We start from the raw sequence: 26,254 nt of genomic DNA on the forward strand, positions 1-26,254 counted from the left end.
CCCCGTCCGTCGCGCCTCAGCCCGCTCCGCTCCGCCAGCTCCCAGCCCGCCGGCCCGGCGGGGCCTGGCTCCCCGCAGCGGGGCGGGGGCACTGGCAGTCCCTCGGGGGTCCGCGGCTCCTCGCCCTCACGGAGGACCCAGCGGCACTGCGGACCGCGCAAGGGGCAGCCCAGCCGCGGCCCGGGACCCCTAAGGGCCGGTGGCAGGTGCCGCCAGCCTGAGGGGAGGCGCCATGCCGCGCGAAGCAGGGCCGGGAGGACAAAGGCTGCCTCCTCCCGCCCCCGTCCCCACCGCAGGGCGGAACGGGCCGGCCCCGCGCGGCCCCCCGCCGCCGCCCCCGCCTCGCCGGGAAGGCCCAGGCCGGAGCGCCGCTCCGCGGGGCCCCTGGGACGGGTAGTCCCCGCTGCCCGCGCTGCCTGCGCCGTCCGCGCCGACGGACTCTCCGTCCCAGCAGCCCCTGCGCCGTCTCCCTGCCCTCCCCGCCCGCCGCGCCCCCGCCGCTGCCCGCTGCCTGCCGGGCCCGGTAGTGCCGTGAGGCGCCACGGCGGCCGGCCGGCCCGGCGCAGGAACTGCACCTCCCGGCAGGCAGCGCGGCTCCGCGCCCCTGCCCCGCGCCCCCCGCCGCGCCGTGTTGTTGCGCCCGGCGCGGCCCGGCCTGGCCCGGCCCTTCCCACCCCTCTCCCGGCGCCCCTGCCGCCGCGGACGGGCTCGGTGTCCCAGGGCAGCCCGGGGCGACGGCAGCTCTGTGTGCCGGGGCCCGGCATGGCACCGCGCCGCCCTCCGCGCGGGGAGCGTTGGCCGTAGGCGCGGCGGGCTGCCCGGGTAGGTGCGGCGGCGCCCGGGGCCGGGAGGGCGGCCGTGGGCCGTGCCGGATGGGGATCCGCAACGGAGGGGCCCTGGGGGGGCCGGGCGGGGTGGGGGGCTCCGAGGAGGCCGTGATGGGGTGGGGGTTCTCTGGGGGTACTGGGAGGAGGTGGTGGCCCTGAGGCGTGAGATGGGGGCAAGGGTCCCTGAGCGGGGCTGGAGGGCCACCATGACAGGGGAGCACTGAAGGGGTCTGTGGGACGCTGAGGGTGCCGTACTGGGGAGCACTGGGGTAGGGGCCCCTGAGGGGGCTGGGCCCGGGGGCCCTGCTGCGTTGGGGCTCTTCTGTGGTCGGTGGAGAGGGTTGCTTGAGGAGTGCAGGTTCTGGGGGTAGAACTGGGGAGCAGTGGGGGGGGAGTGCCAAGGGATGGCATATGGTTGGTGGTCCCCGAGGGTTAAGGGGTGCACTACGGAGCTGAGCTTTGCAAGTAGGTGAACTGGGGAGAACGGGAGTGGAGGGGTACCCCCAGTGACAGGATTACTAGGGAGCAGTAGTAGGAGAGGGAGGGTATCTGAGGATAACTCTGTGGCTGTGCTCAGGAAGGCGCTGGGACTTGTGATGAAGGGATGGTGCTGTAGGGGCAGCTGTCATACTAGGGAGCGTGCTGAGGTGATGGTGGGGAAAATGGTGCCTGAGGCTTTGTCACTGTATATCATTACAGTGAGGTTCCTTGATACATGTGGAAGGCATGCCTGGAAAGAATTCAGAAATGGGGTTTGCAAGGAGGGGCTGGCATACTTAGGATGGGCTGGTAGGTTCAAGGAGAACTGCAAATCAAAGGGGAAAAAAAAGAGGCAGGTAGCTCTTTTGGGGAATAAGCCAGGCTCTGAGAACCTCAAGGTAGAGCTGTTATATTCTTGCTTGTTGCAGTTGACCAGTGGATGAGAAAGTACCACTTTCCCGCTGTGCTACAACGTCCCAACCTCCCTGGTTTTGCAAAAGCGGATGTCTGAGCATCCTGTAGGCATGGCTCATTTAAGAGAATTTGCCAGCCAGGTAAGTGGCAGTTAAAAATTTGTTTTAAACTCTTGTATCAAGAACAAACGTTGTTATGTTTGCTCTTGAAATGAGTTTAAACAAATCGCTAGAAAATCACTTTTTGCCACTCTCAGTCCCTCTTGCACATGTCGTGGCTTAGTCCTGTCAGCACATTGATTTGTGTCTTCTCCATGGTGGTTTTGGACTGATAGTGTTAGGTTGCTAGCCATATGGAAAGGGAATTCTTCACCCAGTGTGGTGCCTTTCTCTGACGTTAACTTTGCTCTTCTTAGGGAAACAGGAATCATTGGCACTCTTGAGTATTTTTGGGAGGAGAGGTCTATAGAAATGGGAACAGAAAAGCTGTGTGTGCAGGCTGTGCCAGACTTACGTTGCTGAAGGGTTCATAACAGCAGCCTGAGAAGAACAGTGTTTGTAATCTTAATGCATAAGAGGTAGTGATACTTGATACTGAGCATTTAATTCTTCTGAGAGAGAGGTGAGCCTCAGTGGATGTGGTTAAACCCTGTTGCTGTGATGACATTTTCATAAGAGGAATGTGGAAGGATGATGTCATGACTTGGGACTGAAAACTAAACCACAATAGTGTTGGCTTAAGTCTTCTTTCTTCTGAATCTGGTTGTGGGGTGTGTTTGATTATTGGCAGATGTCAATACTGAATGTAGGTCTTGTTAAACCATGATATGTGAGAATTTTTGGTATTTTTCTGTTCTGCTTCTAAGTGTATAACTGTAATACTAAAGGCTTTAGTGGTTTGAGACTATGCTTTCTCCAAGCCTTTTCTGATTTGAAATTGATTTGCAGTGCATCTTAGTTTGCATGCAGTCTTTCACATAAATGGTTTCCCCAAAGTGTGTGTGGAATTAAATGCAAATATAGTGCCTGAGTGAGTCATAGTACAGGGAGAGAAATGAAAGGAATAGGAAAGGATACTGTCTGGTTAGGGCTGAGAACTGAGGCCTGTAGCTACAGAGGAGGTTGCTCTGAGGCTTTTTTGTACATTCGTTCACTAATGAAGCTTATCAGAGTTCCAGTGGTCTCATCTCTGAATTTGTTATGCAAATGTAAGACATTCTCAGATTCTGTCATCCCATGACTCTCTGTCTGGTCCTGGAAATAGGAAAGCAGTCTGTGTTGTCCATTCCTCAGATCTCTTTAGGAATCCTTGATGGGACCTCGTAAGCTATGTAACTGAGCCTTGCTGGAAGGGCAGTAGGAATTGGCCTGAAGTTCTGTTCACTAGTTTAGGGAGTGGTAGGAAGTTCTGTGAAATTTGAGAGACTAAGACTTGGACTGGGATGTCAGAGGCTTGACTTGTCTTTGTTTCCTGGTTCTGTTGCTGATGTGGAGGGTTACCGTAGGCAAATCCCCAGGCTGCTTTACCTCTGTGCATCTGTTCCCCTGCCTCAGCTAGTTGGCTGTCTGTTGTTTCTTGGCTGCCCTTTGCTGTGTACATACAGCACAGTGGGCCTCCAGTCTTTGTTGGGAGCTCTATCTGCTAGATGATGTATTTGCATTACTGTGTTTAAAGCTCTAATCTGAGCTCTGTTTCTAGTATTGTTGTTCCTTATGTGACGTTGAAGAAGCTGTTCAAGTTCTCTGGCTAAGTAATGCCGCACTCCCTTGAAGCAAAGGGATACTAGCTGTGAAGCAAGTTGGGAGCCTCAGAAAAGTTTGTGTATTTCAAAGTGCTGAACACAAACTTTCCTCTTGTCTATACTCCAAAAGTTCAAAACGGTCTCAGGCTCGGCAGCTGAAAAGAGCTGTGCACAAATATCGTGTAGACAGGGAAGCTCTCGGATGTTTCCAGATGCCAAGCTGATTTCCCCAAAGAGAACAAACATAGTGCCTGTTGCCATAGTGCAACGACCAATCTGTTGGTGGCCAGAGGTTAGGGTGTAGCATGCAATGTGGGTGAATGCTGGATGGGAAGTTGGGGAGGAGAGGAGGCAATGAAGGAAGGGTCAGTACCTGAGGTCTGTTAAAACTTCCTCCTTCTGCTGTGTTTGGCAGGGGAAAATGACGTTTGTTTGTTTGGCTGGTTGAAAAGTGCTCTAGTCAGAAGTAACACTAAATGCTGCTGTAGTTCCATGTAAACCTTTGGAGGCTGCCAAACTCCCAAGCAGCTTCAGCTCTTAAAGTATTGTGGCCCTGACAATCTTTTTCTGTTACAGACTTCTGCCATATGTAACAGTGATTGTGATCCTGACCTGCCTCAGACCATGGAACTCTCACTTCCAAAAGGGTTTCAGCACCTCTCAAGTGGTTTATGCAGCAGATGCAAGTCTGACTCTTGCTTGCAATGCTGAATGTGGCTCTTTTGAGAGTGAGATCCAGCTGGACACAGCCCAGAGAGAAGACCTTGAGCTGGTCCAAAGGGTATTTGCTTCTGTTCCTAATATGCAGCTTATCTTTCCGGGTAGTAGCTTTGAAATGAGGGTAGATATTTACCCTTTTTCTCTATTCTCCCCTCAAAGGCTGTGGATATCATGTCTCTGCAGCTGGTGTTACTGCCAGGCTTGCCTCATAATGCACTACATTTCTTAATTCCTGATGTCTGATGGTAAACACCCCCACACCTGTCATGACAGAGCATCCTTCTTTCCTGGGCTGTGAGAACCTGGAGGGCAGAAGAGGAGCACATTACTGACAGATTGTCCTCATCCCGCTCATACTTAATTCCCTCCCCTTCCTGCACGTACAACCAAGATAGCTTTGTGTGCTCTCCCCCCAATGCCTGTTCATGCCTGACTGAGCCGTCTCTGGTGTCTGACTGCTTTCAATGGGGAGAAGCAGCATGAAGCTTTTTGCTCCAGACCTGCTGTGTAATTGACATTCAGTCAAGCAAAAAGGTACGATGAGGTGACCATCCCTAAAAGCTTTGTGCATTGTAGTAGAACAAGGAACAGCAGCTGGCCAGCTGGCTCTTCAGACTCTGGCCTGGTTTTGCAGCCCTGGTGGGTTCTGTGAACGTGGAAGAAAATGGAAAGATCCCAAGGTGGTGAGTGGCTGCAAAACTGACAGGTGCTAATAAGCTTCTTTGGGTTATCTGTGCTCATTTATGCCAGGTGTAAAGGATTTAATCTGGATTTTATTACTTTGTACTAATGATGTTTCTCAGGTGTGTTTGTAGCTGTGCACAGTTCTAGAACATGGATTTGCAGCCAGGGTGATTCTCTGACAAGACACCGAGATCAATTCGTATTTAGAAGGGAACGGATCGTGCTTGTAACACCCCTTATTGCAGTGCTCTGCAGGTACAAATTTACTGGGCTAGAGGAGAGTCAGGCTACACAGAATGTGTTCTGCTTCCCTCTGCCTGCCCCACTTGATCCCCCAAGTGTGGTAGTGTGCTTCTCTTCTGATGGGGCGATGCACTTGCATAGTGCTCTGTTCCTGGCATAGCTGCATTTGTTCTGTCTGGTGAGTGCCAGGGCTCGTATGCCCATCGGTCTGAATGTTTGCTCGTCGGCAGCGAATTACCATGTGGCAGCTCAAACAGGAACTTTTTAATGGGCGAGAGCTTTTGAGCAGATGTCCTGCAGACTAGCATAATTCTGTCTTAGTTTGTCATGGGAATTCAGGATTGCTTCCACAAAGATGCCATCTGGCAATGTCTTCTGTGGTGTCCACCATGGTAGCTCACAGGGTGTTCCACTGGGCAGACCTGCTTGAATTGGTGATGGGCTCGTTTCTTCCTCCCTGTTTACAGAAAGTGAAGAAATTTGTTAGCGGACTCTGGTTCTGCAGCAGGCATCTGGGAGACTGTTAACCATGGCTGGAAGGACTCTCTACCACTTTGTGCCATACTCGCTCACTAGGTTCTGGTTGTTGATGGGTATGGGTTGTGTGATTTGGACAACTCCGTCAGGGGATGCTCTTCCTCAGGCCCTCCACAGAAGACTCATATTCTTGCCCTGTCACCTGAGAGCTCTGAAGCATTTCCAGATCAGTTTTGAAGTGACAGGTACTGGGGAGGTAAATTCACTATCTGCAAAGTTTCCTGTTCCAACCTAATGTGGTGGGCCTGTCTCTTCTGCCCATCAGTGTTGTATCATTTTCCTGAGCCCTTGAGCAAAATCTCCACATGCTTGTCATGAAGGTTTGTCTCCTTCACCGCCCCTACCTGAACTGCTTCGTTCCACAGAAAATGGGATAAACCGACATCAGAGCATGGGAGTTTGTTTACGAAGCTGTCTGTGATTACAGAGCCCGATACATAAAATGGTGGTTGTCCCAAAAGCTGCCTGCAGTAGCTGGTGCTCTTACGTTTGATGTCCTGTTCTTGAAGAATCAGTCCTGATTCTTTGATACGCCATGCCAGGCTGAGGAGAGGAGCAGTAACTCACATCTTGCAATTTCTTTTCTCTTGGAAAAATTACTGACCTGGGAGGGGAGGAAGGTTTTCTTGCAGGGTTGCTTCCTTGCAGGATTCATGTGGATAGCGTTTCCCTTACCAGCTGAGCCAGGTGCTTCTAAGAGATGATCCTCTTTCTCTCCCTTCTCCCTGACGTGTGAGAGTAGCTGATGTGGCAGGTGGCATTGCAGCAGGTGACTGTGCAAGGTGACGTCTGGGCCACGTTGCTGCCCCTTCCTGTGAGTTGGTCAAGAGGTGGAAGCTGCTCCTGGCCTCTTGTGAGCCTGGACTAGCCAGACTGTTCTCTCTGCGCTGCAGTCATCATTCTCATGTTGCCTCCTGGCATTTCTCAAACTCAAATCCTCTTCCTTTCCCCCGCCTCCTTCTCTTCAGTCCCTGTTACATATCTCCAGTTCCTTTTATCTCTGCATATCCCCTCCAGTCTGTTTCCAGTGCATTTGTTCAAAGTACAGCCTGTTTGGGTGTTGCCATGGATGCGCAAGGATATTTGGTTATCCTTCTGTATCTTGGACTGGAATGCACGTGGAAATCCTGTTGAGTAAGCTGACTGTAAAGCTCATTCTGGGCCTGGCTTACTCCATATAGCAAAGCACTGGGCACAGAAGGCAAACAACCTGTAATGACTGGCTGGCTTAATCATTAAGCAGCATCTAGGGCTGCTCAGTGGTCGTCTGCTGCTGGAACCTGGTGTTAGATGGAAAAATGCAGCTGCTCTGTCCTCAGATAAAATCTCTGCCAGCTCAAGGCCTTTGCAAGGGAGCAGTCCCTCTGGGTGACGTGTTGGAGGTGATACAGAGAAGTTCTGGGTGTGGAAAACTTGCTCTAATGGCTTGGATGCTTCCTGTAGATCAGGCCATATTTTACAGATATTTTTTAAAAACTAGACTAATTTTTTTAAAAAGGCAGAAAACCTATTCACAAAGGGCCTGTTAATAGTATGAAGAAGAGCAGGACCTCCTGGTCTGCAGCTGGACAGAATGAAATAGCTGATTTCTTCACTTTCTTGTGTGTACTTGTCCTAATAAAGAATTAACTTTGAAGCTGCTGTTAAAAGAGTCTGTATTTCTCCAGCCAGTGCTATTAGTAGCTTCCCAGTTGATGTGCTTATCTAATGAGGGAAATGCTATTTGCTTTTGTATCTGGGTGTGCCAGCCAGAGGACAGGGTGTTCCAGAAAAGCAGGTCTGCAGATGGAGTGTCCATTCAGCTCTCCTGTCTCCTCTGGTATAGGCAGGTGTCTGGCCTCCTTGCTGCTGACCTAAAAGATGCAAGGCTCCCCCTGTAAATATCTGGAGAGAGCTGGGATGGGTGCTGCCTGGAAATCAGGCTGCAGCAGAGAAGACAGCTAGTGTGAACTGGTATTTATATTATTAGAGTATTTCACCCTCCAAATAAGTAGGGAAAGGTGCAAATTGTATAAATCATTCCAGGCTTTGAGTGCCAGAAAGCAGACTAGGGAAACATCCATGCGAACTTCCTGTGGCCTCTTGCTTGCGCCCATTTTCTCATCCAGATCTTCAAAGGAAGGGCTGGTTCTGGTACACCGTGTCTGTCTTTATCCAAGCATGAACAAGTATTTGCTCATGGAGCTGCTTTGGCGCCAATTTAGTGCCTGCAGTTGAGCAGTCCTGTCCCAAAGGACCCAACACCTTCCGTAGAGATGCTTGCTGGCGTTCTCCTTCTGGGCTTCTTTCCCCTTCCTCCTCCCAGTGACTACAGTCTGAAGGGGCAGAAAGCCCATGTAAAAGGTTTCCTTGGTTTTTCTAATCCTGGATATATTGTATATATATACATAGGGATGTGAGCTGTAGGGGTATACGTGGCACTCTGCAGGCTGCCGTGGGAGTTAATGGACTTTTCCCATCTTTGCTTTAGCACTCCAGGGTGGATCCTGAGGAGCTGTTCACCAAGCTGGAGCGGATTGGCAAAGGATCGTTTGGTGAAGTGTATAAAGGGATTGACAACCGCACCAAGGAGGTGGTTGCTATCAAGATCATTGATCTGGAGGAGGCTGAGGATGAAATTGAGGACATTCAGCAGGAGATTACAGTGCTCAGCCAGTGTGATAGTCCCTACATCACCCGGTACTATGGGTCTTACTTGAAGGTAGGACAAAGCCATGGCAGTTCGCTTGCCAGCAGTTTGGGAATGGCGTGGGCTTCTCGATGGGTGCTGTAGCTGCTGGTGGCGTACAGCACTGGAAAGTGTCCAGTCTGTGAGTGTCAGTGTGGCAGCAGGAACAGCAGTAGCTCTGCCCATTGCATTCATGTGGTCTTAATAGGAGGCTGGGCTTTAAGACACTTGCAAAGCATATGGAAATGAGGTCCTCGGTACAGTGTGGTCCCAAGAGCAGGACGTTTCCCTGGAGAGAAAAATACTCGTTGAAGAGGCTGCCCTCTCCCCCGTTTGGCCATTCTTGAAAGGAAGTTTGTGGAATACTTTTCCAAAGTATCACAGTTTTAAGGTAGTACCACTGAGGGCTTTATGTGTCTGAAAAGAAGAGCAGTTTGAAACTGTATTTGTGTTCTTGTGATCATCATTTGATCAGAAATGATGAAAAGAACAGGAACTGAGTTTTTGGAGGAATGCTGGTACCACTTCCATTGAAAACAGGTTTAGGAATCCCCAGTGGAAACTACTAGTAGTGATGACCAGAAGTGGCCTCTGCATGCCAGCTGCTGGAGGTATATGTAACGTTGGGTCTGTAGCAAACAGTTTCTGGGCTCTTTGGATCCTGATATTCCTTACGTATTTTTCAAAGGCTATAATGCATTTTCTCAGCCTTCTACTGCAAACACCAAGCAAGCTGTAGTTCCATGGATCTGATGCTTACCTCCTACCAGGACCCTGTGAACCTCAGTCTGGAAATCTCTGAGGAGTAAGAGATTGTCTTACTGATTGTACTCTTCAAGCTGGCAGTCCTGTTACTGAGATCAAAGGCTGCAAAGGTCCCCTGTCATTGTCAAGAAGGAGATGTGCTACATCTGTTGGAGTGATGTTAAATGGCTACAGCCTGCAAATATGCTTATCTCTGTGGGCTGTATAGTCTGGTGCCTGTAGGGACACTAAGCTTGCTCAGGTAAAACTGCAGACTGAGAGAAAGAAATGTACTGGAGGCTGGTCCACTGCTGTAATGCTGTGTCAGTGGGAAAGAGGGAGCTGGGAGCAACCTCCTTAGGCCTCTGAGAGCTGCAGTGTGCAGCATCTCTTGGATTGTGTACAGGACTACACATGTGTCTTGCTGCCTCTGGGGTGTTTCACTTTTCTGCCTGCTTTTATTACTGTCTTTACTCTTGATTTGTGCTCTTGTTGCAGGGCACTAAGCTGTGGATAATTATGGAGTACCTAGGAGGAGGTTCAGCCTTGGATTTGGTAAGCTATGGACCATGGAAAGCGCTGGCTGGAGACCTGGTTTGTGAAATGCCTGTAACTGGACACTCACTTGCCACATACCATCTTTTTGACAGCCCTGTGCCTGAAGGGTAGGCAGTGCAGGACAGATGTACTGGTTATGCATATCCCAGAACAGAGGAAATGTTTGCATGAAGCTCAGCATTCAGAGCACTGTTCCAGAGTGTGCTCTGCTGCTTTACAATGGAAGGAGCCAGTGACCTTAAAAGTGACAGCAGCCAATTGATTTGAGCGGTGCAAATCCATACTTCACCTAACACGAGTTCATGGTATTGTTCAGTGCTTGCATGGCATCAAGCTCAGCAGGGACCTGGTCCACAATCAGCGTTGCCAGGTGTTTGATAATACAAATGACATCTAATAAGTTACCCCAGATTTTAAAGGAATACAAATGCAGAATAAACACATGGCCAAAGTTCTGCTGTGCAGTATTCCATCACAGGATTTTGCTTTTCTCCTTAGGACAATATAAAGCCTGTTTTTCCAGAGCAGTAACTAAGGTCATGTAATGAAAACTGCTAAGCCTGCCTGCACTGAACTGACTTGGAGGAAGGGTGCAGGGGTGGGGGCTGTTACCAGCAGAAGTCACGTTAGTGTCAGAACCTCAGTTATTGCACTGAAAAGGCAGGACTTCTTTAGAAGAGAACTGATGAAAAGGAGAAGAGCTTTGATACAATACTGTACAGCCAGAAGGTAGAAGTTGTCTCTGGCTGGTGTAGTGGCTGAAGTTCAGTGTTTGCGTGCTAGTAGAGGGACTTGAACAAGAGAAACTGTTAAGATGTTCTGTTCAGCAATGTATTTCCAGGCCAAAGCAAAAGATGAGCATCCTGCTGTTTCTCTGGGAAGCCTTTAGTAGACTAACAGCAAATCCTCCAAAGATTTTCCTTTTAATGTTGCCAGGTACAAAGTCCAGCACTCTGCTTACAGAATGTGCACCGGGCACACAGTAGGTGCTTCCTGCTGAATGTGACCTTGGCTGAGGTTTCCAAGTAGCAAACTGAGAGGCTGGAAAATCCAAGGCATCAGTCACCCTCCTTTAAGTCATTTTTCTGCCCTTTATCAGCTGAAGCCAGGACCCCTGGAGGAGACTTACATAGCTACTATCCTGAGAGAAATCCTAAAGGGTTTGGATTATCTGCACTCTGAGAGGAAGATCCACAGGGACATCAAAGGTGAGAGTGGAGAGCTTAGCTTCCTGTTAGGTTGCTTCTTTCTGAATTTGATGCTTGTCATTTTATTGCAACTCATGACTTATATGTCTTTAGCGTTTAGAGTACCGGTAAGGATCTGTAGCTCTTCTCTGGCATTTGTAGTCTGGACAGGCAGGGGGCTAAAGCAAAGGAGTCCATGAAAGGCATGCTTAGATGTTAGCTGACTCCGTTATGTCTGGACATTTGCTTTACTGCTGGACTCCAAGGCGTGTGTATGCTTGTTATCATGGTTATAACATACTGCAAAGGTAAGCTGTCCTCATGCAGGGTTCACAGCCCTAGAAAATCAGGGCAGCTTGTGTCAGCTTATCCTGTTACTGATTTTTATAGTCATTGGCTGTATGCAGTGTAGAGAGACCTGGCATCTGCCTCCCGAAGAGCAGTCTCACACTGAGCACAGAGCATCAGAGGACAGCAGGAGGACGAGAGGACAGTGCTGTGGAGATGTGGCCAGTGTTGGATGCTAACTGCTCTGACCCTCTGCAGGAGGGGATGTGAACAAGCAGAGCAGAGAAACCTCATGCAGGGAGATATGTAGAAAAGATTCTGTTGTGTAAGTGAAACTACACATTTCTAGCACTGCAAGCTGTGCAGGACTGTTGGTTGCCAGCAGAGTTGGGAAATACAAGTTTGTAGGTAGGGTGTCACAAGTCCTCCCAGAAAACCCCCGTCCCAAAACATGTGCAATATCACTGTCTTAAGCTGAGTGGGAAGCAGTACAAGACCAGGACTTGTGAGCTCTTTAAAAGGATCTGCTATTTAACCTTTGCTGAGAGCTACTAGGAAAAAAATCAAGACCATTTGAAGTATCCTGGGCCATGTTGTCCTCTTCTTTGTGTGGCAAGGAATCACATCTCGTTGATTGTGTGGCCCTTCACACCTGCTCCTTGCTACTGCCCTAGAAATATCCCCCTTCTGATCCAGCCAAGCTTATGAACTTGGTCCGTGTTAGCTGGCAGAGGTCAGAGCTTGAGAACGGTGTGAGGCTGGGAATGGGAATCTGAGCTGTGGGTTTCCACTGGGCAAAGGAGGATGTCACAGGAGGTCTGTTCTCAGTATTCAGTTCTGTCTGGGCTGGAGATGATTCAGAAACTAGTGGACTTGATGCTTCTTTGTGTGAACAGCTGCCAACGTGCTACTTTCGGAACAAGGAGATGTGAAACTGGCCGACTTTGGGGTGGCTGGACAGTTGACAGACACACAAATCAAGAGAAACACTTTTGTTGGGACACCGTTCTGGATGGCACCAGAGGTCATCAAACAGTCTGCTTATGACTTCAAGGTGAGCTGGGAGCAGGAGGTTTGCTGCCTGGTGCTACTGTATGTGAGATGATGCCAGGGTTAATACAGGGATTGGAAGTGCTGCTTACTGCACAAATGATACTTTCCTGTTATGGTTCAAGGTCTGTTGGAGAAGTTTGTCTGTTACACATGAAACACCCTGTCTGATTTTATGTGATCAGCCCTTCAGCTGTGCTAAAGTTGCACGCTTCCATGTTGCAGAATTGATCCTTGCTGTTCCATGCTGTCACTGTTCTTGCTCTTCTTTCAGGCAGATATCTGGTCCCTTGGAATTACAGCCATTGAACTAGCAAAGGGAGAGCCTCCAAATTCCGATTTGCATCCTATGAGAGTTCTCTTCCTGATCCCCAAAAATAACCCTCCGACACTTGAGGGTCACCACAGCAAGCCCTTCAAGGAGTTTGTGGAAGCCTGCCTCAATAAGGATCCTAGATTTGTGAGTATTGCTGTCCACCTGTGAATTTGGGTGAAGTATTGCAGACGTCAAAGATTTATTTAGCAGGAAGACCTTTTGGTGCAAGGTTTCTGGAGAGAAAGAAGTACTGAGCTTGCCGGATGGACAGGCAAGCCTGGCAGGAGTTGAAGTCGTGCACTTGCATGTTTAGTGTACAGAAATGGTTAGATGTAGCATGCTTTCCTTTTTGCTCTAGAGGCCAACAGCTAAAGAATTGCTAAAGCACAAGTTCATCACACGCTACACCAAGAAAACCTCATTCCTAATGGAGCTGATAGATCGGTTCAAGCGCTGGAAGTCGGAGGGCCATGGAGAAGATTCCAGTTCTGGTGATTCTGATATGTACGTACATGCTCTGCATGGAGGGGTGCCCCTGCCGTACCCTGCATGCCCCAGGGTAGCCTGCAAACAGCTCAGATCCTTTTCCCCACCTGGGCTGGAGATCTTACGGTAGTTCAGGGAGGCCTGTGAGCATCTGCTTGTGGGAGCAGGTGACTGCTGCCTGAAGAAACAGGCTGTTACCTCCTGTTCAGTGGGACCCAGTGCTCTATTCTAGTCTTAACCTGTGGAGCCTCTTTGCTGAGCGTAAGGGATCAGAAGTACTAACAAGATGCACTAACTAACTAGTTTGTGCATAACTAGTAAATCAAGGCTGTGTTTTATGCACATCCAGTTAAATAAAAGAGCTGCAGGCTCTAGGAAGTGTGGCAACAGCTGCATATGTGTGCGTATTCATGGGCAGACAGCTTTGCTACCAGTGTGGAGGATAATGAGGCTGTAATCCTTGGGTGAGGAAAGGGCGCTGTTGCCAGGCAGAGCTTCTCGTCACCTGTTGTGGCCAATGATTTAAGTGATCAGTTACTCTGGGAGTTTGGCTTGTAACACCTAAGTCTGGGCCCTCAAACTGTGCACTTGGATTGTCTTGAAATTCTTCTAAATTTGACTAGCACTTCAAACTGTCTTCAAGCTGGCTAGAGCAGAAAGGTGGTCTTTGGGATTTGAAAACATGATGTAGTACTTTGCTCAGGTCTCTGTAGTGCTGTATATGGGCTGTAGAGACTGAAGTGTTCCTCTTCAGGTTTTTCTCTGGAATAGGGAAATGCCTGGGGCCGTGTGGTGATATGACAATCTGGTGTGGGGGAGCTTTTGCCTGTGGGAGTGCATGGGTAAAACACCTGTTGTATGAAGCTGAAGCTTTTGTCTTGACCTTCCCTTTTTCATTTGCAGTGATGGAGACACAGAGGATGGAGACCAGGGTCCAATCTGGACATTCCCACCAACTATTCGCCCCAACTCCTTGAGCAAGCTGCACAAAGGAATGGCTCTTCATGGTTCTCAGAAGGTACGTTTGCTGTCTGGTCTTTCCAAAGTGGACTGAACTAACCCAAGCTTTTGAGGGTCTTGGGGAAGTTACCAGGCACTCGTGTTCTGTCTAAAATTTGCTTTCATCTGGTATTAAGGGCTAGTGCCACAGAGCTGCCTCTTCCACATGGTCAGGGTACTGCAGTCTGTGGCTTTCCTGAGACCTGGTGAGGGGACTGGCATCAAGGTGGTGTGAATTTACCAAAGGCTTTTTTTATAACTTCTTTTCATGTTGCTTTCTAGCCTACTGAGCCCATCAAGAGGCAGCCACGGTCACAGTGTCTCTCAACGCTTGTTCACCCAGTTTTTGGGGAGGCGAGTACAACCTCTTGGTGTCTGTGGTGATTGGAGATGAAGAGATGCCTGACACGGATAAGTAACTGGGGAAGGATTTGGAGAAGGGAGGCGTGATGAGGTTCCTAGTAGTGTTAAGGGACTATGAAGCATTTGTGCCTCTGTTCAGGGATTTATACCGTATGTTAGGAAAGTGAATATGTCCCTGGAGTGTCCTCTCTGATACGCTTGTGTTCCTGTAAGTACAGCATTACTGTGTTGTCTTCTGGTGAGGACAAGGTAGAGGAGTACCTGTTTCTGATTTGTGTCTTAGGCTTGCTAATGCCTAGGCAGCTTTGGACTCTGATGTCCCTGGCCTCCGTGGTTGAAGTGCGGCTCCTGTTAGGGCAGGCAGGTATTTAAGCTTGCCTGCTGCCATGCATGTTCCCTGCCCTCGTGCTATGTGCTGCTGTCCATGGCAGAGTCACTGAGAGGAATGTGGCTGGATCAGAGCAGGAGCTGGCTTTGCCAGTTACTAGGCCATCTTCTTGGTTTATACATGTCTGCTATTGGTAGCATGCTGAGGCCGAGGAGTTACCTATGGCCTGTGGAAGGCAGACAGAGGAAATGTGTTTGGAAAATCCACCCTGTTTCCCTGCCTTGTGTTCTGGGTGGGGATGTGGGTTTGCAGTAAAAGCTACCATTAATGATGGGATAGTGTCTGTATCAGCAGAGAGTGGAGTTGTCTTTCCAGCTGGTGATTTAAGAAAGGAGAAGAGTATGATAATTATAAGGGGGCTTCAGTTGCTGTTTGCAGCAGGACTGTAGGAAAGGAGGTTCTACTTCAGAAGAAAACATTTATACAGGCACTGCCTGTTGGGGTTCTTTTCTTGGGGTGCTGGGTCACAGAGACCCATTCTCTGGTCCCAGTGACTTGCTCTTTTCTGGATCCTGATTCTGTTCCAGGGGTGGCCCAGCAGAGTGCTGTGCTTTTTGAGGTTTAGTTTCTGGACTTGATCACTTCTCGCAGGTCGAGTGCTATGTGGAAAGAGGGTTTGCTGCAGGGCAGGAAGCAGAGGTCATTCTAAAAAGCAGGCTCTTGAGCACTGCTTCGGAAATTGAGAGTTCAGCTAACTGGACTCTTCTGTACTCTGCTGGGCTCGGCCTCCAGAGGTCGGAGCATGAGGCAGATGGTCTGGGTCTCGTAGGCCTAGACATGAGATAAAAATGAAAAAAAAAAAAGTTGTTTTCTGATGCAGGCAGTCTGTGCAGCATAATCACTGACCTCTGGTTCTCAGTCCTTCCTGTTTAGGAGTCTTCTGCATGAGGGTGTGTTCAGAGCTGTGAGTTCTCCGAACCAGTGAGTGCATCTTCATGCTTCCCTTTACCAGCCTTGCTGCACCGGTTCCAGGTGGAAAGTGGCTTCTTGGACCTTTAATTTCTGCTAGTTTGACTCCTGTGCCCCAGATTTGCTGATGCTCCTTTCCTTTGATTAGACATCCCTGCCATCTCTGCTGATCCCACTCAGCAAACTCATGTGTAGGGAAGGTTCTGGGCAGTCTCTGGAAAAAACTGGCTTCTGCGTGCAGTAGCAGGGGGGTGAAAGAAAACTTGTCTCCAAATAGGAAATCTACTTCACTGCTGGTTCCACCTGCTCTGTTCAGTTCTGGTTTCCTGCCAACAGCAGGTCTTTCTCCTTCTCACCATTGTATTATTGCCTCTTATACCTGCTAGGTTTTGATCACCACTTTCCATAAAAGGGCTGAAGCTGGGCTTTGTGAATGGAAATCTTGCTGAGATGCTGTTCATAGTCTTCTGCGTGTGTATTATTGGATGTTAATACTGAAGATGACCCGTGGTGGGTCATCAACACAGGTGTGGGCAACTGCAGGTCTGAAAACCTGTCTGCCCTTTCTGGGCCAGGGAGGAAAGGTAAGGTATTTGGGCCTGGAGGGCCAAGCAGTAAATAAAGGCCAACCTGTAAGGCTTTGCGCAGTACAGCTCCGTAACCCCCCTGCTAACCTCCAGAAAGCTCTTCTGCAGTGGAAAGTGACAGGGTAACATCACAGGCTGCTGGGCAAACTAAAAGGTCAGGGGCTTGGCATCAAAGGCTGGTGATAAGCTGGCAGTTTACCTGCAGGACAGACCCCATGTTTCATTTTGCTCTGAGGCGGTTAGTCTTTGATCAGGTAGATGTCAAATCAAATCCTTGGCTTTAGCGTCACAACTATTTTTGGCCGAAGAAATCTGTATCCTTGATGTTTAATTGAGTTGCCCTCCGTGCCCCTTGCCACTTCTGAATGAGCAGAGGTGTACGCGAGTTGCTTCCACAGCCGAGGCTTTGTGTTGGTGAGTGATTGCCTTGCTGAAGAGGCAGCAGCTCTTCTTAGCTAGGAACTGTTTCCTGCAAGGGACTTGGAGCACAGGGACGGCTGCAGCTGGTGATTACCATTCACATTGTCCTGCTTTCTGCACCATGGAGAAAAGGCGAACACCAACAACAGGAAAGGCTGATCCTAGAACTGCAGGCAAAGAACTGTGAGGCTTATGTATAGCCCTTTAATCAGCATAGCCTAACAGGAGCTTAATTGACCAGGTCAGCAGTTAGCTGGCAGACATTGCTTGTTCAACAAAAAGGTTTGATATTTGTTCAGCATGGTGCATAACTGTGCATACTAAGGAAGGGGCTGTTGCGTGAGCTGCTTGTGTGAAGGAGGTGGTGAAACACTGCAGAGGATGTGACTGGGTTTTCCAGCGACAGCCTCCTTCAGGCTCAGTGTCGGTGACCTGTCAGGAGTTCCTTCATGACAGAGGTTTAGCTATTTCAAATTAACAGCTGAAATCGTGTGCAAGTAACCTTGTGACTGGTGAGGCCTAGTCGGAGTGCACTAACCGTGATAGATGTGAACTGAGGCTTTTCATCTAGGTCTATGGAGATCTTGGAGTGTGGGCATCATTCCCCTGTACCCCTGGGGAAAGCTGTCTCGGGAAAGAGTGTCGGAGGCCAAGTGGCTCAGGACCCATAGCATGGCCATAATCCGCCTTGGCCTCCCAGTCCGCTAGAAGCAACTCGGACTTTTTTGTGGCTGTTAAAAGTGATGGTGACTAACTCCTGGTGTTACAATATTTTCTGCCTTACCTGTCTACAAACCTTTGTGTGCGTCTGGGAGCTAAGCTGTCATTAGCAGCAAAGTGACTGTACTGGTTTGGGTAGAGCTGGAGTTCTTTGTTCTGTTACTTTATGGGTTTTCAGGGCTGTTGATGCATTTCTAATATAACTGAGTTTGTTTAAGAGTATATCGGGGCCTATTTGTTAAGGACATCAATTGCTGTTATTACGTGGAAGTAAGTCTGAACTCCAGACATTGGACTTCCATCTTCCTAACCTACAAAAAGAGCCCCTTTTTATTTTTTTAAAGAAAGTGGATGCCCTCCTGCACCCTTGTGTAGTCATACTAAAAGGGAAAGGGACTTACTGCGTGTACTGCACTGCTTAAACAGTGCTTTCTGCAGTGAGACAAGGAACTAACACACGGTTTCTGGGTTGCAGCTTAAAGACAAGCACAAGCAGACTGGAGGCAATGTGGGAGCTATGGAGGAGCTGGAGAACGCCTTTAGCTTGGCTGAGGAGTCCTGCCCAGGCATCTCTGACAAACTGATAGCACACATGGTGGAGCGGGTACAAAGGTGAGTATTCTCTAGCATGTGAGCTGGGGTGTGGCTGGCAGTGACCCAAACCATTGTCATACTCCATAGCTATGGGAAAGGTTGGTGCTGACCAGCTGAGACACCCAAAACCTGAATATTGGTGACAGCTGACCTCATAGTCCCAAGGTCTCTTCCTTTATCTGCTTTTATGTAATGGAAGCAGTTCTTCCTGCCTCAGAAGTCCTTTCTCACACCGAACAGGTTTCTGTAGTTCAGATGAATGTTGTAGAGCACAGAAAGATGCTGCTATTCACCTTCATCTTGCATACATATGTATATACATATACATAAGACATCCTGCTGGCCCCATTACCCAGGTAGTGAGGACTATGCAAAATGTCACCAGGAACGCTTCTGGAATAGTGAGAATTTAGAGCGCTTGTGCAGCCAGTCACTCTGCTTGCCCAGCTTCAGGTAGTAGGAAGATGTTTTTCCTGAAGTGAATTACTTATTAAACCAGTGAAGGAGTATAGTCTGTTAGAATTAAGTTCTTCGCTGCTCATCAGGTGCTGCAGACAGCTTGCCTCCACTGCTGGCACCGAGTTCAGTCACATCCATGTATTGCAGGCAAGTGTCAGATCCTGATCACAGGTTTATCAGGCTTTATTTAACATTAATTTGGCTTTTGTCCCTTTCACAGCAGGCTGTCCTAAATCTTGCCCTTTCTTCAGCAGCTGAGAAACTTAACAATTGGCCCCTCACGGGTTAGAAGGCTGGAAGTAAAAGTGTTTTGCTGTACATGTGACCAAAGGAGCCGTTCTGTGCTCTGGTTGCTAATGTAAATACAACCCAAGCTTTACAGTCTTTACACTCTTGAACTTGGGCTTTCTAAGCATTTGTTTCTGATGGGTTAAGCTGCTGTCATTTGTGCCTTATACCTCAAGCATCCCTTGGATGCTGTCAAGCAAAGAACAACCTTGGATAATAAGGACTGAAAATACTGGCTGTCCTTGAGAGCTTCTGTTACTAAGTTGCTCAAACTTTCAAGCAGACATGGTGTGGGTCTGTTTAGATCACTCGCCTAACAATCACTTTACATTGGGAAGAGAACACTTGTCTCTTCTGGCTGGCCTGTAGAAGACACATCACAGAAAGTGTCCTGTGATACCTGCAAAAACTTTAGCCTCTAGTTGAGCAGGAGGTGCTCACAGATGTGTGTTCGATGCCTGCAGTGCAGTTGTTTCAGTATCGTTCACTTCTATCAGCCTAGAAATAGCACTACCGGACAGTGTGTAAGCACAAGATACTGGTTGGTTGGAGGTTTGCAAAACATCAAAGACCCTGTTGGTTTCTTACTGTAAAACACTAGTGCTCAAAATTTCCTCCTAGCCTAAAAGCGAGTCTTAAAAGCCTGAAAAAAGTGCCACCTTGGCTTTTTGTTAATTTGCTTTTTTTTTCCTTCAAGACTTCCTTATCTAGAAAACTGACAGTAGCAATGGGAGTGGGGGCAAATACATGCAGACTCACCTCCTTGTCTGCAGACACACTGGCTGGTGCAGTGCGTGTGGGCCACCTTCCAGGTGAGGGCTTGACATGGACAGTAGTGACCAGCTCCACCCACTGTTCTTTCTTGTAGGTTTTCACACAGTCGGAACCACCTGACCTCTGCTCGCTGACACCTACGTTCCCTGCTGTTGTTGTGAGGGGGGAAGGATTTTTTCCAGCTTCATGAGAACTACATCTCTAATCCAGACCACCATCTGCTATTGGACGTAACGTTGTGTTACGGACTTCAGGACATTTCAGAGCCTTCATATTACACGTGTTTCCATGATAACCCAGGGTGGGGTTTGCAATGCAAGTACAATTTAGACCTTTTGCAGAACCCAAGATGGGTGGTCTAATTGTTTTTACAGTTTTAATCAATGCAGTTTTTAATTGTTTCCCTATGGATGTATCCATTTCGGCTTGGTTTGATTCACAGCTTGTTACTGGTGTAAATGCCTGGCTGCTGGAAAAGAGGGCAATTCTCCTCCACTGAGATGTTTCGAAGGCAAGTCTGCCCTTCCTAAAGAAGTGTGTCAGCAGTAATGTGCGAGTGCAGGTATGTTTGGAAGCTCTCCATGCATTACGACCTCTGGGAAAGTTTGAGCAGCTCTCCAGTTCTTCTGGAGAACTGCTTCAACTCATTCGCAGACTAGTAATGAAAAGCTTTCAAGTAGAGCAGCAGCTGAGCTAATATGCTGCCGCTCTTTCCCAGCTTGTTGTTTCACAGGAGGATGAGTTTGCTGACTGTACTTTTTTTGGCTCTGGGACATCATTTTGTATTAGGCCTTGGTTCACCTAATTCAGGCAAAGAAGAACTTGCCTTGGGTCTCCAGGGGCTGGAAGGCAAATTGGTTACATTTGGTTTGGGAGCTGGTAGAGTTCCTTTCCTTGGTGCTTTCTGCAACTGAAGCAACTAGATGGACAGGTTTGGCGGTCCTAGTCTATAAGCTGAGTGGGCACCTACTGTGTGCGCCCAAATGTTGCAGAAAAAAAAAGGGGATGGGGGTGCTGACAGGGCTGCAGTACAAAAGGCAGACAGATGTTGTGTAGCAGTTCTTGAGGCAAGAAACCTGTCCTTAACAGGAAGGTATAAACTGGATGGCTGGCAGCCACAGTGTCAGTGTGGTGTGGCTGGGGTTTGCAAAGCCACTCTAGGCCTCCATCCCCTTCTTCACAGCTTTCACTTTCTGGCTCTTCTTTCAGTCTGGGATCTAAACTCGCTGAAGCCAGCACTCTGCTCCAATTGACAGACTGCGGTGGTGGTTGCTGGCAGAGAAATTAAAGCATCTACTGCTGCTTAAGGTATTCCAGTGGAGCCATCCCCCAACTAGCTTTGCTTTCTGTGTAATACTAGTTTATAAAGCGAACCTTTAATTCAGGTAAAGGCAGAGATCTTAAATCTATAGTTTAAAGGTCTAGAAAAATAGACTTAGGAAAATAACTTCTGATAGCTGGTTGCTTAGAGATCTGTTCTCTAATTGTAAAGATATATCCATTAAGTCAGCAAGACCTTAGATACCCAGATCTTTCTGTCTGGATGTTTTTGTGTGAATGATCTGGTTCACCCCAAAGCCACTGAGAAAAAAAGCTGTAGCTGTTCAGCATTTTTTTTAAAAGATAGGCCACTTTGTTAGTAACAGGGCTTGATTTTTGGTACTTTGATTCAGACCTGGAGATTGTAAGTGCTGCGCTCAAAGTAGCTCAAAAGGACCATATGTTCCCTCCTCCTGGTGTGCGTTGTTCACTTTAGCTTATGACTATCCTTTACTCTTCCTCTCTGATGGATAAATACAGGCTCAGCAAATACTATGAACTTGTCCAGCAGAGGAGAGGTGCTGCTGTTTGATCTTGCTGTAGATCTGCTGCAGAGTTGTGTTTCTCCGTGGTGCAAGCCACCTCAAAGCCTGCATTTACGGAGAACACAACAAACCCATTTTTCCCGCAGGAAAAGGCGTTAATGTGTAGACAGGAAGCTTACTGAGGTGGAAGGCAGAGACTGCAGTCCAGCAGAAAGGCAGCTGAAGGGCTCCTGCTGCTTTTAAAGTCACTGTTGCTGATGGTAGCAAATCGTGTCAATAAGGTACCTTGTATTATTACTCACATACACTACAGTGTAATGAGTAAACTTTTTAAAGGAAACAATCCCCACAAACCTCATCCAGTATTCAAAGCAACAATGGTTTTAGTTTTTAAAAACGTTGAAAGGGATCTGCCACTTTCAATAAAGTAACGAAACAAATGAGGCTGGTGTAACTTTGTCTTTTTAGGGGAAAAGTATTTGTTCAAGCTGCTTTGCTTTGCCACCACCTTGGTCTTCCCCTGCATCTTTCTGCCTCATGTAGATCTGACAGAGAGCTGTGAGACAGACCTATTTAAGTGCTTTCTGTGTGCAGAGTGAATGCAGCAAACGGCATGTTACATTGGTCCTTCCTGCTGATCAGCACTGGGGTTAAGGGAAGCACACTGCAAAAGTCCAGCTGGGCCCTGGAGAAGGCTTCATTGCAGGTTTTGTTGGAGTCTGTTTATTGCTCGGCAGTATTTAGACTGGGGTTCGGCTGTAAAAGCTGTCAACGGGCTATCTCTGCCTTCGTCCTTCTCCCTTTGCAGCTGTGAGGGTCACTGAGCAGTGGCACGGGCTGCCCAGAGAGGTTGTGGTGGTCTCCAGCCTCGGAGATAATAGGGAGGGGTCCGGGCACAGCCCTGGGCAAGCAGCCCTGCTTAAGCAAGGGGCTTGGACCAGCTGAGCTCCCAAGGCCTCAGCCACGCTGTGAGCACGTGTCTCCATTACAGCATAAACACTCTGGAGACTCCGCTTCAAGCATATTTAAAACCTTGTGTATGATTGTCCTTCCCTTAGCAGAAGGCGTAGAGGTGAAGGTTACAGTTCAGGAACAGTGAAGTTTCTGACTTCCAGAGCCTGCGCTCTTGCATTTTAACTGCAGAGACGCTGTGCAGTGCTGTCTCAGCTATTTTCTCCTTGGAGCCAAAAAGAGAGACTGACAAATGTACTCCTGGCTGTGCTTTTTTGGGAATCTTGTTAAATGCCATGTGCTTGCACTTGCTGCTGCTCAACAGACTGGCACCAGGACAGTGGGGATGGTGCCACCCATGTCATCTGAGGTGGGGAAGTTCCCTGTGGGGACAAGCCGGAAGGTGATGAGGCTGGCAGAGCTAGGCAGGTGGGTGCAGCTAGTGTTGCATGTGGGTGAAAAGAAAGAGGGAGGGGACGTAGCTGGTGTAACGGGAGTGATTCTGGTAACCAGGGGACAATAAGGGAGGAGGCACCAGAACAGCTCCACTGTGTTGCATTAAACACTTGGTAGGAACTACTGCAAAAACTTGTTCTTTTTTCTTAGGCCATGACGCAGGGCTCTGTTACACTGAACGAAGGGCAGCCAGCCAGTCCTGCGGGCAGCAGGGAAGACCAGTAGCGTTTACCAGAAAGAGCGCGCCCTCAGCAAGGTTGTGGATGACACCAAGCTGTCTTGTGTGGTCATTGCACGGGAGGGAAGGGACGCCATCCATGGGGACGTTGACAGGCTGGAGAGGTGGGCCCGTCTGAACCTCATGGAGTCCAACAAGGCCAAGTGCAAGGTCCTGCACAGGGGTCGGGGCAATCCCAAACACAAATACAGGCTGGGTGGAGAATGGATTGGGAGCAGCCCTGAGAAGGGCTGGGGGTGCTGGTGGACAAGCAGCTCAGCATCACCCAGCCGTGTGCATTTGCATCCCCGAAAGCCAGCCGTGCCCTGGGCTGCATCCTCAGCAGCGTGGCCGGCGATTCTCCCCCTCTGCTCCGCTCCGGTGAGACCCCCCTGCAGCGCTGCGTCCAGCCCTGGGGCCCCCAGCACAGGAAGGGCACGGACCTGTTAGAGCAGGGCCAGAGGCTGTGGAGGGGATGAGGAGCCTGGAGCACCTCTCCTGCGGAGACAGGCTGGGAGAGCTGGGGCTGTTCAGCCTGGCGAAGAGGAGGCTGGGGCAGACGTGCTGGCAGCCATCCAGTACCTAAAGGGGCCTGCAAGAAAGCTGGGAGGGACACGCAATGACAGGACAAGGGGGAGCAGTTTGAAGCTGAAAGAGGGGAGATTCAGCGTAGCTATTAGGAAGAAATTCTTTGCTGAGAGGGCGGCGAGGCGCCGGCACAGGCTGCCCCGAGCAGCTGTGGGTGCCCCATCCCTGGCAGCGCCCAGGGCCAGGCTGGACGGGGCTGGGAGCAGCCTGGGCTGCTGGAAGGTGCCTGTGGCAGAGGGGCAGAACTAGGTGATCATTAAGGTCCCTTCCAACCCAAACCATTCCATGATTCTATGATATGAAGCTTTTTTGAAATGGAATGAGACCATGGACTCCATGAGTTCCTCTCTCCCTTAACGTAGATCTTGCTAGCAAGAAACTTAGGAGGAAGAACCAGTTGCACTCTGTTCTTTCCTAGTGCTCTTGTTAAGGAAACTGCTAGTGACGGTAGCAAAGAGAAAAACAAACACTCCTGCAGAGTTCTGATAAAGTAAAACCACTACATAGTATTTCACAGAAGAACTGATATGCCACTGAAATTCTCATCATTTGGAAAGCTCACCAAGGTGGGAGGTAAGCAGTTTTGCCAGGAATAGTGAAGTTTCTGACTTTCACAGCCTGCGCCCTTGCATTTTAACTGCAGAGACATTTGAGATTTGTATTCTCCAGCCAAGAAGGGACTTCTGCTGCCTGCTGTCCTGCTCTGTTTCTGCCAGCTGGTACCCGAGGCTCCTGTTGCAGGGATGGCACCTCAGTCACTGTGACAGCGCAACCATCCTCAAGACAGGGACTACTGAAGCAACTAAAGGATCATCCACTCTCAACTTCTCAAAAATCTTAAGGAAGAACTGTTGCTCTCTGCATCTCCCCTGTAACAGGAGTTTTAACTACTCTTCCGGTACACATCGGTGGCAGGAGGATAAGTAGGGCATAGATGTTCAAACCGTGGATTAGCCATGTACCTACCAGTCAGGTACTCACAGCACTGGGATGTGTCTTTCCACTGTGTTCTTTGATCATTTTTTTAAATGTCAGAAGTTGTTTCCTTGTGTTACAGGCAAAAGCAGTGTTGCCAATGATAAAAGACAGAAAAATAAGCTGGGGGGGTGGGGTGTGGAAGGCCTGCAAAGGAGCACAAAACCCCAGCCTCCGCACCACCGGGTGTGGGCGAGGCTGGCTCAAACAGTTCCTTCCGCCTCCCGTTAATACCCGATACGTGTCAGTCTGATCTTTAACACGTGTTGCTACAGAGACCGACAGCTGATTTGTGGAGGTAACTAAGGCAAAGTGTAGCTGATGTTAAACAAGTATCTCTGTCAAACAGTTAAAAAAATAAAACCACCAGGGCCAAATACCAGGCTATTTCCCCCTTAGGCAGAAAACACTGCACCCTCTCACACAGCGCTTGCAGAAACACGTTTCTCCTGCTCTCCTGTCCTCCTCTTCTGGCAGTCGGCCAGGCCTAGCTTCCGTAATGTGCACGCAAGAGCACACGCACTGCCCTTCAACAACCACACCTTGCTTTTGGGGACCCCAGGGCCTCGGCCCCAAGCCCGCACAGTCCCCAGCATGTGCTGCAGAGGATGGGTACTTTGTCCCCCCTGCATGACTCTGCATTTATCCTTGCTGAATTTCAGGTGGTGTTTGTCAGTCCCTGCCCCTTGCTCCCCAAGCCCGGTGGCACTCAGGCTCCTCAAAGGTGGCTCCACCACCCCCTCCACTTCACTGACGTGGTGCTGGATCTCTGCTGTGGATGGAGCAGAGCTTGATGCTGCAGCAGCCAAGAACCAGTCTTGAAGAACTACTTGAACACTATAAAAATATTTCGATTATTTTCAAATGGCACTAGAAAGCCCTGCTACAGCCGGTGAGTGCAAATAAAGGTTGGAGTTAAGTGCCAAGATCCCCAGCTGCTGACAGACACCCTGCTCCCCGCCTCTGCAGCTTGCTCCTGCAGAGCCTCCCTGCCAAGACCAACAAAGGGCAGCAACTGCACGGGAGAGTTCTTGTGAGAGAGGAAGGCTCCTGCTGAGAGCCTCCAGTGTGCGACCATGACAAAGGAATAGTCGATATCATCCAGGAAAACTACTGAATGCAAAGACTCATTAATCAACAGTGCGAAACCTCTTCTCTCCGTCCAAGGAAAAGCAACGCTTCTGTGCAGCGATGCCCATCTTCCCACGAGCGTGGCCAGTGACAGGGATGGTAGACTCAGAAATAAGAGGCTGAGAAGAGTTTTATACAAAGATGCTATTTACTTTCAACAGTCATATTCAGCTGTGTTATAACATAACTAGTCAATTCACATGTATACACCTACAGTAGTTACTTAAAAAATATGAATACACTAATAAATTAAATACATTAACTTAGATGGGACAATGGTCAGTTAACAGTGGTAGCGAAGGCTGGATCTGCAGTCACTTGTCTTTCTCCACAATGCAAATGCCAAGTGAGCAGTCTGGAAAATCCTTCTGGAACCCCCTCCCCGTCGCCCTCATCCTGCACGTGTTTTGGACCATAACCTGAAACAGCCTTGGAGAATGCACAAGCTGGCCTCTGTACTTCCCACTTCGCACTCCTTCATCCTCACAACACGCAACACCTTCCTTGATCTTTCACTACACCACTTCATTGTTCCTTCTTCTAGTACACAAATACTTTTCTATCTAGTATAAATGCAGAGTCCCTAGAGCCAATCAAAGCCTCGTCCGACAGCATTTTGTGGCACTTAGCTTATTTCAGTCCTTCCATGGAGGCAACCAAAGGAGACAGCTTTACAAAAACAGAACA

At 49.1% G+C, this 26,254-nt stretch overlaps 1 protein-coding gene across 3 annotated transcripts; it reads left to right on the plus strand.

The window, feature by feature from the left end:
• The first annotated feature begins 504 nt into the window (after positions 1-504).
• Positions 505-21,692, plus strand: STK25 (serine/threonine kinase 25). Of its 3 annotated transcripts, XM_056358589.1 has the most exons (12): positions 508-822; positions 1,736-1,861; positions 8,117-8,347; positions 9,557-9,613; positions 10,716-10,824; positions 11,988-12,145; positions 12,416-12,601; positions 12,816-12,961; positions 13,847-13,961; positions 14,225-14,296; positions 17,805-17,941; positions 19,539-21,692. In XM_056358589.1, exons 2-12 carry the CDS (start codon positions 1,811-1,813, stop codon positions 19,576-19,578), a joined length of 1,302 nt encoding a protein of 433 aa, XP_056214564.1. In that variant the 5' UTR covers positions 508-822; positions 1,736-1,810; the 3' UTR covers positions 19,579-21,692. The 3 variants fall into 3 exon arrangements, 2 of the variants coding, with proteins under 2 accessions (XP_056214564.1, XP_056214565.1); XR_008825179.1 differs by lacking the exon at positions 19,539-21,692 and having other exon boundaries at positions 505-822; positions 14,225-15,614; positions 17,805-17,943; XM_056358590.1 differs by lacking the exons at positions 508-822; positions 1,736-1,861 and adding an exon at positions 4,062-4,243.
• The last annotated feature ends 4,562 nt before the right edge of the window (positions 21,693-26,254 follow it).

The sequence above is a fragment of the Falco biarmicus genome, chromosome 13 (assembly GCF_023638135.1).
Source record: "Falco biarmicus isolate bFalBia1 chromosome 13, bFalBia1.pri, whole genome shotgun sequence".
NCBI lineage: Eukaryota > Metazoa > Chordata > Aves > Falconiformes > Falconidae > Falco > Falco biarmicus.